The 13,264-nt window shown below is 37.6% G+C and overlaps 1 protein-coding gene across 2 annotated transcripts in view; it reads left to right on the forward strand.

Annotated features, from left to right (window-relative positions):
* phf24 (PHD finger protein 24) overlaps positions 1-11,025 on the forward strand; it is a 40,168-nt gene extending 29,143 nt beyond the window's left edge. The window contains exons 4-9 of one of the 2 annotated variants that reach the window (XM_066710691.1): positions 3,747-3,825; positions 4,057-4,259; positions 4,521-4,687; positions 5,919-5,957; positions 7,305-7,406; positions 8,483-11,025. In XM_066710691.1, coding sequence (XP_066566788.1) covers positions 3,747-3,825; positions 4,057-4,259; positions 4,521-4,687; positions 5,919-5,957; positions 7,305-7,406; positions 8,483-8,579 — 687 coding nt within the window. In that variant the 3' untranslated portion in view covers positions 8,580-11,025. The remainder of the gene's footprint in view (positions 1-3,746; positions 3,826-4,056; positions 4,260-4,520; positions 4,688-5,918; positions 5,958-7,304; positions 7,407-8,482) is intronic. The other variant, XM_066710692.1, reaches the window with a different exon arrangement.
* The last annotated feature ends 2,239 nt before the right edge of the window (positions 11,026-13,264 follow it).

Raw genomic sequence — 13,264 nt, forward strand, 5'->3', positions numbered from 1 at the left:
ATAGGGGCAGATGTCATAAGGGGCTAGGCCCCTTCTGTGCATGAACATTCGGGTGGGGAGACACCGACTCACAGCCATCCAGGAGACATCTTTCTGCGTATTTGTGAGGCAAACGTGCGTAGCGTTAGCCCAGATAAACCGGCAGGTTTCGGGAGGGAAATCTTCTATCCGGCTGGTCTCCTGGGTAGATCTCATCTGACTACAGATGGTCTTATAATCCCAGGAGGCCAGCACGACTTTATGGAGGCCTACTTCGAGCACAAAGGCTCGGAGCGCCCTGTAGAACGGCGGGGGATCCCACGAGTGCGAAGGTATGAAGGTCAACAGCACAGCATTTTCCACAAGCCTCCATCACCATGACTCAGGACTGAAGACACGTGAAGAAACACTGTCTGGGGACAAGCCTGTCGACAAGGTGCTTACTGATGAAGACCTGTGCCTCTTCTCGTTCATGCGAGACGCCACAGGAATGACATACATGACTGGAATGAGTACAGTCATGGGGTATTTTTCTTCAGTTAAAATCAACAGACTCGTATGCATGTGAGAGAACATCAAGTCAGAGTTCACAATTGGATTTGGTTTGAATATCAAATGAACCCTAATTTAAATGCCATAGACATTCTCATTTAAATGGTGTTCTTACAGATAATCATACTTCCTTTCTAGCCTTCGCACAATGTACTCTGTCAGGATGCTTAAATGCAGAGTGCATTGTGTTGCCCTAACACCATAATCATTGCCAGCTTCTCAGTAGAGTCATTATTAATATCCAGACAATCTTTGTTCAGAATGGTGCTCCTCCCAGGAGTCAATAGTGAACTGTGCTCTGGATCCGTACAGTTTGCACTGCCCACAGTTCCTGAGACTGACAGGCACCTCAGCAAGGTCATCCATTTGATCTAATTTACTGCCCCGCTGTTGGTCTTTATCCTGCGTGCTGAGGAGGTTTACATTGACGTTGTGTACATTGGGCTTAAAAAGATATAACTGCCAGAATATGGTAGCAGATTATGAACGTCTCTGTGTCCCATGTAGGCCGACATTTCAGCCTCCCTCACCAGCTGTTGAGGAATGTGTTGATGAATGTTGAGACCAGCAAGATGCTTCAGCGGAGTTTACAAAACCCAAAAGGCTATACTACGCAGGAACATGTCAAGTCCAACTCATAGGAGGCTGTGTTCTGGAGCAGATTTGTGTTTGAGACACCTGTCTTGCAATGACGTAACCTTCTGTGTCTCCATATCGGTACAAACGGCATAAAAGCACAAAACAAAAAGATAGGAGATTATTATTTGCTAGGCTTGCCTGTATAAAGGAGCACTGTATGAAGTAGGCAGCACTGTGTAGTAGTGGTTAGGGCTCTGGACTCGGAACTGAAGGTTGTGGGTTCAAATCCCTGGTAGAGCAGTGCTGTTGTACCCTTGAGCAAGGTACTTCACTCAGATTGCTCCAGTAAAATACCCAGCTGTATAAATGAGTACAAATATAAGTTACCCTGGATAAGAGCATCTGTTAAATGAAAAGTAATGTAATCAGACATGTTTAAGTATGGAAAATAAAGAACCTCTACAGAGAAATTCACAAAAAAGCAGTAGAAGTACAATTCTGTTTTGGGAAAATAAAACACGCAAAATAAACTAACAATTTCATATTTGCCATCAATTACATTTTCAGTTTCTGAATCCCCCGTTCCTTTCCATGAAAGTGCTTTCTTCTTCAAAGCCTTTATACCAGAGGCTTTGTGTTCAGTCTGTCTTATTGAAATACAGCCCATAAAACACTTAATAGATAAATGATGGTAATTAGTTTCACTTTCTGAGATAAGTACTGTTGTCACTATAGTGATAACAGGAGTGAATGCATTAGGCAGTGTGGGCTATTTCGCAGGTTTATTGAGTGATATTTCTGCGATGGGAAAGAGTATTAAAATTAGAAAGTATTGTAGGTTTAATATACAAACAAATGGTACACAATAAACCTAGATAGAGGCTGATAGAAAATAACAAAATATGAACAAATGCAGAACAATTACATTTTCTTAAAATGTATTCTACTTCAGAACTCCATTGTACAGATTGTGGTCAAAGGTTAAATGGTCAGTCCCTACTAAAAGGCTAGTATATGACCTACAAGTATCAGATTTATGATAGTTTAAATAAAATACCAATTCGATAGTCTTGGGGTTGCCGTAAGGGTATTCATATTAATGAAATACAACTCTCAATCTGCACTGAATAGGACAAAGATAAATAAATAAACAGCTCCACTTCAGTTTTCATCTTTACATGAAGGGCAAAGTAAAAAGAAAATCAACCTTTAAGATGTCTGAAGACATGCTATTCAATGCAGGGGCGCTGCGCTGTGCACTGGGAATATTTATTACAAGATTCTTTTTTTAGACGTATGTGATAATAAACGTAGGCAGTTATTTAGTTTAAATATAATTATTTTTGACGTGGAAAGGGAGTTAAAATATACAGTTTGCACAAAAAAACAACTCAGTGGCTCTGAGGTTATACTGACGTTGTCATATTATTGTTCACTTTTATGTAAGAAACCAGTCTGGGATTCCCTTCCCTGTTGCACTCCAACAGTTGATTTGCATGTATTAGATCATTTTTCTGGCATTCAATAAGTTCTCTTTCTGTAGCTGTGTCTCTGTGAGTCATTCCTTCTTCTGTATGGCAGTGTGATCTACAGCATTAACTTATCTACCCAGCTACCAGACAATTCACAGCATATCAGGACACTGCTCTTGTGGTTTTGTATACCATATATAATACTATTACCATGTTTATAGAAGGCTGTTGATATTGAAGCAACATGACAGGAAAATATTAAGACTTTAGTTGTACATGTTAGTTTTTAAACGCTGTTACTAGTAGAGGATGTTTCATACTCTTTATACTCTGTGCTGGTTGTATTGCAATGACGTTCTCTTTTTGTTCTGTATACAAAACATTGTACTGACTTGACTCATGGCACATTGTCCAAATATAATTTCACATCAGCACAATGTTGAGAGCTTCTGCGTAGGTCATTGTTTTTATTGCACATCATGCAAATAAACATTTTTTTCTCTGTATTATGAAATATAATATTTATCTCCCAGCTTAACAATATTAACATTTGATGGATTACACCTTACTAAAATATTTATAGACACAGTCAGACAACAGTAGAATGGCAGTGACTAAATTTGACCTGGTAGTAACTGCTCTGGGCGGTATAGGATGACCTCCAGTATATAGCACTTTAATGCCAATACCAACATTATTGGAAATAAACAGTGACACAAACATGGATTATATCTAGCCTATGAGTTTGATAAAAAACTAATGTTTTTAAACAGTTAACCTCAACTGTATGCATACAAGGATATTTTCTGAAAATGTATTCCAGTCTTACATCACTGAATAGCATACATACCTGTCTATAAAACAAAAATAATATGTTGCCACTAGTAATATATACAGCAGTACATGTGCAGCATAAGAATAAATGCTGTGGTTGACAAATATCTCCTAGCACTTCAGACTACCTATTTACATTTACTCAAATATTAGACTATACATGACTTAAATATAATGCTTGTTTCATATATTTTTACATAAGTATTTTTATTTTATATCAGTCATACAATCTATATTTTATTAAATTAATATATTTTATATAGTAAAGGCTTCATAAGAAACCTGATTGAACAAAACAACTGTGTTCAAAACAGTTAATTTTTGTTTTAGGATAATGTCAACCTTCTTCTGACTGAGGAGGAAATGTACAGCTTGATGGAGACATTCAAACAATGCAAGATCATCCCAGGTATCTAGTGTTGCTTGTTTTTTTGGTCACACTTCAAAGGCATTCTTACCAGACAAATGTGTACTATTTATACTATTAATAATTGTTTCACATTAAGAACATGTTAATAAATGCTTAATTACACTGCTCCTATGAATAACTAACATGTAGTTAATGAGTACCTACTATGTTAATACACTGTAAAATTATCAATGTGAGTCAACCTGTGTATTTTTGCTGGTGCATTCTCAGAGTCCTGCCTCGTGTCGGACGAGTTCCTGCACTACAAGCACTTTGTGTCCAAGCAGCTGTTTGAGAAGCAGCTCTCGGACGAGCAGGAGGAGGAGATGTTGGCACAGTTCTCTGTGCTCGATCCAGAGAAGCGGGGCCAGATCGAGTGGGTCGACTTCCTCTACCATGAGTCCCTGGGGGTCCTGCACAAGTTCCGATCGGAGGTATGGAAACCTGGGGGGCTTTGATCCTCAGTCCTTTGATTTTCCAGTTGTGTTTTCTGTTCTTGACAGTGTATTACCCTAGAGCTGGAGCCCCTGTACCTGCAGTGCCACAACTACAGGTCTAAATCATGAAATTACCTGAACACATGGACACTTTGACTAATAAAGCCCAACAGTTCAGCAGTTGAGATTGAGATTGTAATACCAGACCAGAAAGACTTGGGGAAGTGCACAGGCTCTTATGTGTACCTTCCTTCCCAGAATTCTTTGGTTAGACTGCTGACTGCAAAAGAGAGGGGCCAGGCGCGAGCCACCTTCCTGGGCCTGGATCAGGACAAGGATGGATTTATCACAGCCGGTGAGGTTCGGAAAGCCCAGAACTCCTGGTTCCACAAGCACACCAAGGAGACTCAGTCTTGCAATGTAAGGTAAGCCTGCTGTTTTAACTGCTGCTTTTTCAAAAAGTTACCACAAGTGTTAATAAAAAATCATTCATGAATGTCTGGTTATGTATGATAAAGTTGTTTAGTTTGTCCCTCAACACCATTAATCTTTTGAACAGCCTCAATTAAAAACAAAAACCCAATCTACTAACTAGTTCATCACTTTTATCTATACTTAAGTTGCTGTTCCTAAAAAAAACTATTAAAAAGAGCTGTAATTGAGAGAGCAAATATTCCATCTCTTCTAATTCATGTTTTATTGAGATTGATGATGCATTACCATTGTAATTACAGCGGTTTAATTTTGGGGGGATAAAGCAAGTACACATTCCCAGACAGATTGTAAAAACAAATCTATATCTATTTCTAGTATATCTAGCTGTGCATGCATTCCAAACAAAAACATACTTCCCTCTTCCTGGTCAAAGTTAAAAAACGTAGTATTGTTTTGACTCTGAGTATTTTAAATGGTGTTCTATTGCAGACAGACTGAGATTCATTCAAATCCCCCCCCCCTTACCATTACCATAATTCTGTCAGTTTTGTGTATGCAAGTTGTTAAGAGCAAGTTTTACAGCATCAATGCCAGACTGACCTTGGCTGCTTTCCATCCCTCCATCGGTCAACAGTGCTACTGCTATGCACACCAATGAGCGCTTAACATACAGAACTAATTTCACAGCAGACCACACCAGAACAGAACAAAACAAAGCAAAGGAAAGCACAAGAAAAGAGTCATTAATAAATAGTTTATAAAACAGGTTTGGTTTATCATTTATAATTAGCTCCCAAAACACTATTTTGTTTCACTTATTTTTTGATAGATGACAAATCATTCCTTATAAACATGTATTGATAATTTATAAATGTAATTATTAATAGAAGTTAATTAATAAAGTGTTTATAAATGATTTACTAATCATTTATTAATGATACCATCATTTAAAATGTTACCAGAAACACCAGCAACCAATGCATTTCATTCATTTCAAACCTGTATTTTTTTTCTTTTTGGTTGTGAAATGCTTTCCATGACGTGATTATCAATGATGGACCAAAAACAGGAACCATATCAGCGTATAATCCAGTGTTGTACCTCACCAGCACTGTTGAGACCATTTAACACCTGTTCTCTGAACCATTTCATAATGCACTGTCACCCATTTTGATTCCATGCCATTCTCCTCATCTGTGTTACACATCTGCCATTCCTCAGCAGCCTTATGAGATTGTGTTCACCTGTCTTGAACTTAAGGTAAGCAGCAGTTTGTGTGCAGGGAATTGCATGTGGGTTTGTGTCTGAAGCTCCTCTGAGGTGATATGTATCTCCCAACTGCGGTAAATTTCAATGACAGTGGATATTTTAAAGCATTACCAGAAGTTCTTTGAATTGAGAAAACGCTTTCTTAAATCAATAAACAACAAATATATATCTTCTTATATATGCTTATTATATGTTTATAACAAGTGCAAGTTGGTCAATACAATAAACAAGTCTATTCGAACTTTCTTTAAAACACTACACTTGTGAAAACAGACCTAAGACTGGTGTTATGAAGTTTTAATTTTATTCGCTTTATTTTTAATGTGCCTCACTGTTAGCTTTATTTTTTAGTAAAGACCATGTTTGTCTTGCTTTTGAGTTTGAGAGGAAAGCTGAGGTTAATCCTATGACTACGTCTCTAGAATATTAAATAGCATGGAAACCTATAGTATTCTGTATTATAGTCAAGTGCTTTGGGAGGAATGCTTTGTATAATGCATGTTTTCCAGTAGGGACTTGGCTTGAACCCAAAGCTGGTCTTTTTCCCCCTTTTTTATTATGTAACAGAGGCTGCCAGCGAATGGCCATGCATGCTAAATTCACTCTGCTGTGGAACAAATTAAAGTTGGAAGCACAAAACCTGTCTTAAATTCCTTAGAGTACATCAGGTAGAGACGGACATTTTCTGTTGCTAATTCCCTCAACAAAAATGTGCTATAAATCTTATTGATATAGGTTCATAATCATGGCATCAACTAATTCCATTGTGATCATTACTCTAGCCCCTATCCCCTACGTCACCCCGCCCCACCACAACCACTGGTGAACAGATGTAGGTTAATGCAATTTGTATCCAAATCTCCTGCCTGGTCTACAAACCATCTCAATGATTCTTTTATATGTCTTTAATTTCAATCAGAATACAGAGTTACTCTATCAAGCCAACTGTCAAGAAGACATAACCAAAAAACTTCAAATCAAATTAATATACATGTGACTTTCTTTTTTTACATTCTGCATGCTGTACAAATACTCATGCGGAGCCCTGTCAGATTGACACTCGGTTCAGCTTAAACCCATTGAAATCTTCTATAATTACGTGTAAAACTGTCAGTTTGCAGTGTGCTCCTTTCCCACAGCAACTTATTTTGCTTTTGTGAGAAAAATAACTTCCCCTTTCAAACCCCCAGGCCCACATCAGTTCCCCACGAATGTGGCATTTAGCTTATCAGCTTATCTACAGGTAAACCAAACAAATGTTTTCTACAACACCCTCCTAAGAAATGGATATGGAATGGCTATAAGGGGCTATGGTGTGTATTTCTCTATCATTGGCAGCATCAGTCACGTTGGTCCCATATCAGAAAGCAGCCCAGCAAGCTCAGGCAGTGAGAAGAGCCGGGATAAAAAACTGCTGTCCTCTGAGCAGGATGAAAACAGGTGAGTCCTCCAGGAAATCAGAAACCTTCGAGTCCCAACATAATGTGAGTTCACGTCTCACCAAAAAATAGGTTTAAATGGTCCATAATTACTCTTCACTGGACAAAGCTCCACTGCATGAATACATTAACATAATTTCAAAATGTAAGTGAATAAAATGAATAGCTTAAGAACAAGAAGAAATTGGCATCTAAATGGTCCATGCTAAACCGATTGATTACACCAGCAGTTTATTCAGGTGCTATTAACAATTATTTGCAATATAATATTCAGAGTCATCTATAGTATAACTTAACCTCCTATAATTTTTTTAGGAAAAGATTAACATATATGTTCATTATTAATACTCTCTTCAATCGTTCCATTTTGATTGTGTAAATACCGTGCATATTGTTATGTTGGGGTATTATTTTGATTTTAGAATTGTTTACATAAATACTAAGACCCCTGCCTCTGCTTCTTGGCAAACATATATCTGCAAGAATCGCTTCACAGCAGCAGTTACCACTGAAATGGTAAAGGTGTGTGAGGGTAGGTGAGAGAATACCAATGAAGCAGTCTAAGATTAAAAGATGGCGGTTCCAACCTGAGCTGCAAAAGCAAGATTCCTTAGAACCAGCCAACCCTCACGAGTGTGAGTCACTCAAAAGAACTCCAGGGATGTGAACATCACAGAAGCTGAGAAATAACTGAATTAAATAATACAAAAATTATCAGAATATGGGCAGCATGGTGGCACAGTGGCTAGCATTGCAGCCTTACAGCTCCTCGGACCAAGGTTCAGCTGTGGCCTTGGGTGGCTGCCTGTGTGAAGTTTGTATGTTCTCCCATGTCTCAAAAACATTGAATGGCTACTCTACATTTCCCTGTGGTCATTTGTCTGTCAATGTATATATGGAATCAATTCTGATTTCCCAAGAAGTTGATCCTTAGCATAAAGACTAAACAGCGTAAAGACTTAAAACTTACACTCTGTCAGGTCAGGCTATGGCTCACAGTGACCATGTAATGGATGGATGAATGATACGAAAAATCTGATGAACTCTTTTAACTGCTGATATTTTTCTGTCTGGCAGACAAGTGAGCTGGCAGGAGTTTCTGAAGGAGAGTGCTATCTATATCCTGGCAGCACGCCCAAACAGCACTGCCATTCACCTCCGCCCCCCTCTATAACCCTGTGGAGCGGTCCAAGTCCTTGGGAGGGGAGTTCAGAAAAAATTGGCAAAACCACCGAAGGGAGGAAGACAACCTGTGCAGGGATTTCTTCCACAGCAAAAGAGGGGACGTCATGGATACACTGCTGACTTCATATTGAGAACTTATCGATCCTTATAAAATCAAAGTGTGCCAGCTGGGACCAGCACAGGTACAAAAACAGGAATCAAAGCTATTTACGAAATATATATATATATATATATATATATATATATATATATATATATATATATATATATAATGTATATTTATTCTCCTTATCCTCAAGTAAGGGCAGCACAGTTGCTTGTCATTTTCACTCACTCTAGGTCAGAAAGAGCGAACACATATTTAAGAATCAAATGTGATAAAGACTTCACATACTGATGAACACAGTTAAATTAGCTATGTTAATAACCTACTAACCTATATATTACCTTGCCTTGGCACTTTCCCCTAAAATTGTAAATGTTTAATAGTACCAAACAACTGTAAAAATAACTGAGTGACTTTGTAAGAAAAAAGAAAATGAATGAAAAAGTATTCTCACCTTCTAACTCTCAAGACCAATACTGGAGACATGTCTGAGCAACTTGAATACCAAGTATCCCAAGAATCCTCATAAAACTTGCTTAGTTGTCTTTGCCTTTTTGTTTAAGATTATGCATTTAAATCCAGCTTCTTTTAACCAAGGAAACTGAATGTGAGGGATTTCTGAATGCGGGGAAAGGCAGAACAATGCAACAAATAGATAATGCACTGAAAGTTATGGATTAGGCTTAAAATAAACACATGAAACCTATGATTTAGCTTCACCTTTTTAAATTATTTCTATGTATGTGAGCCGTAGACAAGGCCTGTGGTGTTTCTTGTGTTTCTCTCATTTTGCTACAGAGATTTCGAGGGCGTGAAAAGTACTATAAGCACTGTGAGCTGGACAGCTGCTCCCACAACTGTACTGGAAGTAAAGCCTCATTTTCAAATGCCTCGCATTCCCTCAGCTACTACAAAAGATACACTGTTCAAAACGGTTTGCCTGGATAGCACTGCACTCTGGGAAAGTGCAAGTTTGAATAAAGAATTAAGAGACCCCTCACCTTCATTAGTGTACAGGGAGTAAGCTCCACAGAGCGAACGTGGTGGCTATTTTTGGGATCTGAGTTTGTGAAAGTGTAATTAGACCTATTGCTTTCCGTTATAAAGAAGATTAACTATTGGTTCCCTGTGATTTTTCTCATAACCATCTGGTGGCAATGATAGCAGACAGAGAAGGCTGCATGTGGAGGTGAAAGTCAGTTACACATGCAAATGCAAGACTCAGCTTCCACAATAAAATCCCTCAGTCAATGCGAGGACACCGTCCGCTTTAAGCCATTCAAAATGAAATACGATCTTCATTTACTTAACAGCCTTCCAGAGGACAGAGCCATATCAAAGAGTGGTGACAAGAACTCCATAATGATCCCGTTTTAGCTGGTGTAACACAGTGCTTTACAAACACTCCCAGCTGCATTACAAGTGGCACAAAGTATCCTCAAGAGAATGTAAAAAGAGAAGCATAGTGAGTCCAAGGTGCATACAGTTTTAATCTAATCTGTCAGGATAAGTATGTTTTAAAAGACGAGGGGAAAAGGGAACCTTGTAGTCTAATGAGATACAGATCTAAAAAGGAGGACGTCCAAGTTACCGAGTTTTGTTTTGAAAGGCAACCAGCAGCAGCTTGGATAAAAGTTAATTAAAAGTCAAAGATGATTACAGCTGGTGCATTCTGAATTCAATGCGATTAACGCTCATTATAAATAAGTGCTCTGTAACTACAGACGATCTTCCATTTTGTTGATTCTGATGCTAATGAGTGAGAAACGGAAGACATAGACCTTTTGCTGATTTTAAAAGGGAAATAACTCTGAAGAATGTAGAATAGACCTCTGAAATGCCATAACACTGTGAGTATGGTTGTGTGGTTGTGCTAATGAAATAGTTTATATCACAGATTGTATATATATATTAGGAATTGGTCCCCCCCTTCATTTTTATCTAAGTACATACGTTGTCTCTGAAAGCATGGGAGAAAGAGCAAGAGAGAATGTTTGACTTTTCCTGTTTCAGTACTTAAAGATAACCTATACCCATTGGTGGTGTAAAGTGCATTATTTTAATTCAAAGAGAAACAAGAAAATGTAAGTATCATCATACAATGACAAGTAGTACTTCACCACTTTGTCAATGGTTTTGGGATTGCAGATTATGAGGCCTAGTGATATATTTATATCACATTTATTTGATTTAGTATTCATACAACCTGAAATAATTAATGTTCAGGGTACAGCAGCCTTTACAAAAAATAATACACAAACCTGCAGATTCATACAAACTAATGTCTGCAAAAAAAAAAAAAATATATATATATATATATATATATATATATATATATATATATATATACAATATCTGTGCTTCTCTTTTGTTCCTCATATAAAGCTAATATTTGGTTATTATTGAGGGTTAACAATTTTCTATGCATTTTATTTGTCATTTTTTTACTGCTTTTAGTTTAGGACAAACTACTAATTTCTCCCTAGTTTTCATTTTAATCAGACCGATACAGCATTTTAGGCAGAGTTTTACTATTAATGGACTATCAAGATTTGATTTAAAAGCCTGCAGTTCAAGTGGAAAATTTACACCTTTCTCTAAGTTCGACTAAACTCCACCTAGATTTCCCAAAAAATGTGCCACGATCACAAAAGTGGGTTATCATTCCAGGAATAGTCACTTTGTGTTTGTTTTCGAGGTTTATCAAGCATTATTTATTTATAGCGCACAGTACTAGAACCTTTCTGAAATCTGATGAAATGTTGTTGGTTCATGGGTTAAACATTAAATGCCAAGACCTACCTTAGAGTAGCATTTCCACCCGGCTCGTTCTTTATCCTCTGATGCAGAATGTTAATACCACATGCTCCATGTTAGGCCATTTATCTGTGAAGTCTTTGGATGCAGTGCTTTAGTAAATGGCTGTAGAGGTTTCTTCTTTTGCTGCTGGCAGGCCTTGCAGATTGGGGGGGTATTTGGCATTTCCAGAGCATGACAACATTTTCCGTTTGAAGAAACCCAGAATCAGTCAAACAGTAGAAAGTCAAACCTCTTTTTCCTTTTATCAAGCATTTCAGATAAAAGCTTGACACTTAGGGTCCTGCATTTTGCATGACTTGGCTTTTTAAACTCAATCTCTCATGCAAAATGCAGGGCTCCAGATATACCAACAGTTTAAAATGTTTGTCTGGACAAAGAAGCACGACTTCAAAATGGACTTCTGCAAAGTTTCTAGGGAAGACTCAGATGGCATTGACCCCTCAACAGCTCAGCCACTGCTTCACTCCAGAGCGCACTGTTTAATCAACTCCTGCTATGTATTTACAGTGACAATTTATTAACTGCCATGTACTGTTCTCAGCTAAAGTGAAATATATTTGATAGAAACTGCATCCTGGGTATAATGATAGTGTGACACCTGCTATGTATTCTTGACACGTTCATACAATATGTCATGACAAACCGAAATGTGCGGGAATGCAGCATCGGTTAAAAATGTAATAAAAACGTACTTTAAATCCTAAAGGGTTCTTTGTTTTCTTTTCTCCTTAAATCAGTGAATCTGTTTTATTCTGTTAACAAGAATTATTAAGGTATTTGATAATGTTTTAACAGCTTTAAATTCGCATTACTTTATTTCCTGATATGTGGGTCTGGTGTAACTCCATCTTAGTTGCTCCAGAAAAACACACCACTTCCCTGACCCCTCTGATCTATATGTTTACATACATGGTATTGTAATAATTATTATTATAAATCATAATAAAAATACGTCAAGTAAGTAGGACAATAGTAACTGTGTAAGCAGTAACTAAAGTGGTATAGCACACCTACAGAATGAATAATGATGTGGATTGTCCCGCTCTGGGTGTTTTGGTAATTAATTATTGCTTTAAATTATTGGCTGCAAGGAGGAAGTCAATACATATTTCTATGGGTAAAACAAACTAACAAACAAAACAAATGGGGTCTGAGCACAATGGTTTCGAATCAGGGTCCTGAGCAGATGTTAGGAAGCAGTCAAACAGGAAAACAATGCATTGTGGGAATCAGAAGAAAAGCAAACACTCCATGAGGAAAGGAGAGAGATTGAAATTGGACCATGTGGTTTAAGGAAAGAAAAGGGTTTTAAGTCATGGCTGGATGAATGTCTAATCACTGGAGGAAATGTACCACAACTTCCTACAATATGGATGGTAATGTATTATATAGGATCAGAAAGGGACACCTGGATCGTGTTGTTATAAAGATGTTATTTGTTGTAAATATCATGCACTGTTTTAATGTCTCAAATTAGGGTTTATTGTTTTGTCATTTTCAGCAAATTATATTAATCTTGACTAGATAGCGCAGGAGTGAAGAGGAGGGACAATTCTGATGACTTGGGATTGGGAGATACAGCTTCATTTGGATCCTCACATCAGCGAACCCTTAGACATGAACCAAAAAAAGTATAATTTTCTAAAACATTGTGTCTATCTTAATATGATTAACACACATGAACATGCAGTGATGAAGTATATAACAATGACTAAGCCAAAGCAAGCGAGTCATAAATAGAATTCAAT

The sequence above is a fragment of the Amia ocellicauda genome, chromosome 8, assembly GCF_036373705.1.
Source record: "Amia ocellicauda isolate fAmiCal2 chromosome 8, fAmiCal2.hap1, whole genome shotgun sequence".
Taxonomy (NCBI): Eukaryota; Metazoa; Chordata; class Actinopteri; order Amiiformes; family Amiidae; genus Amia; species Amia ocellicauda.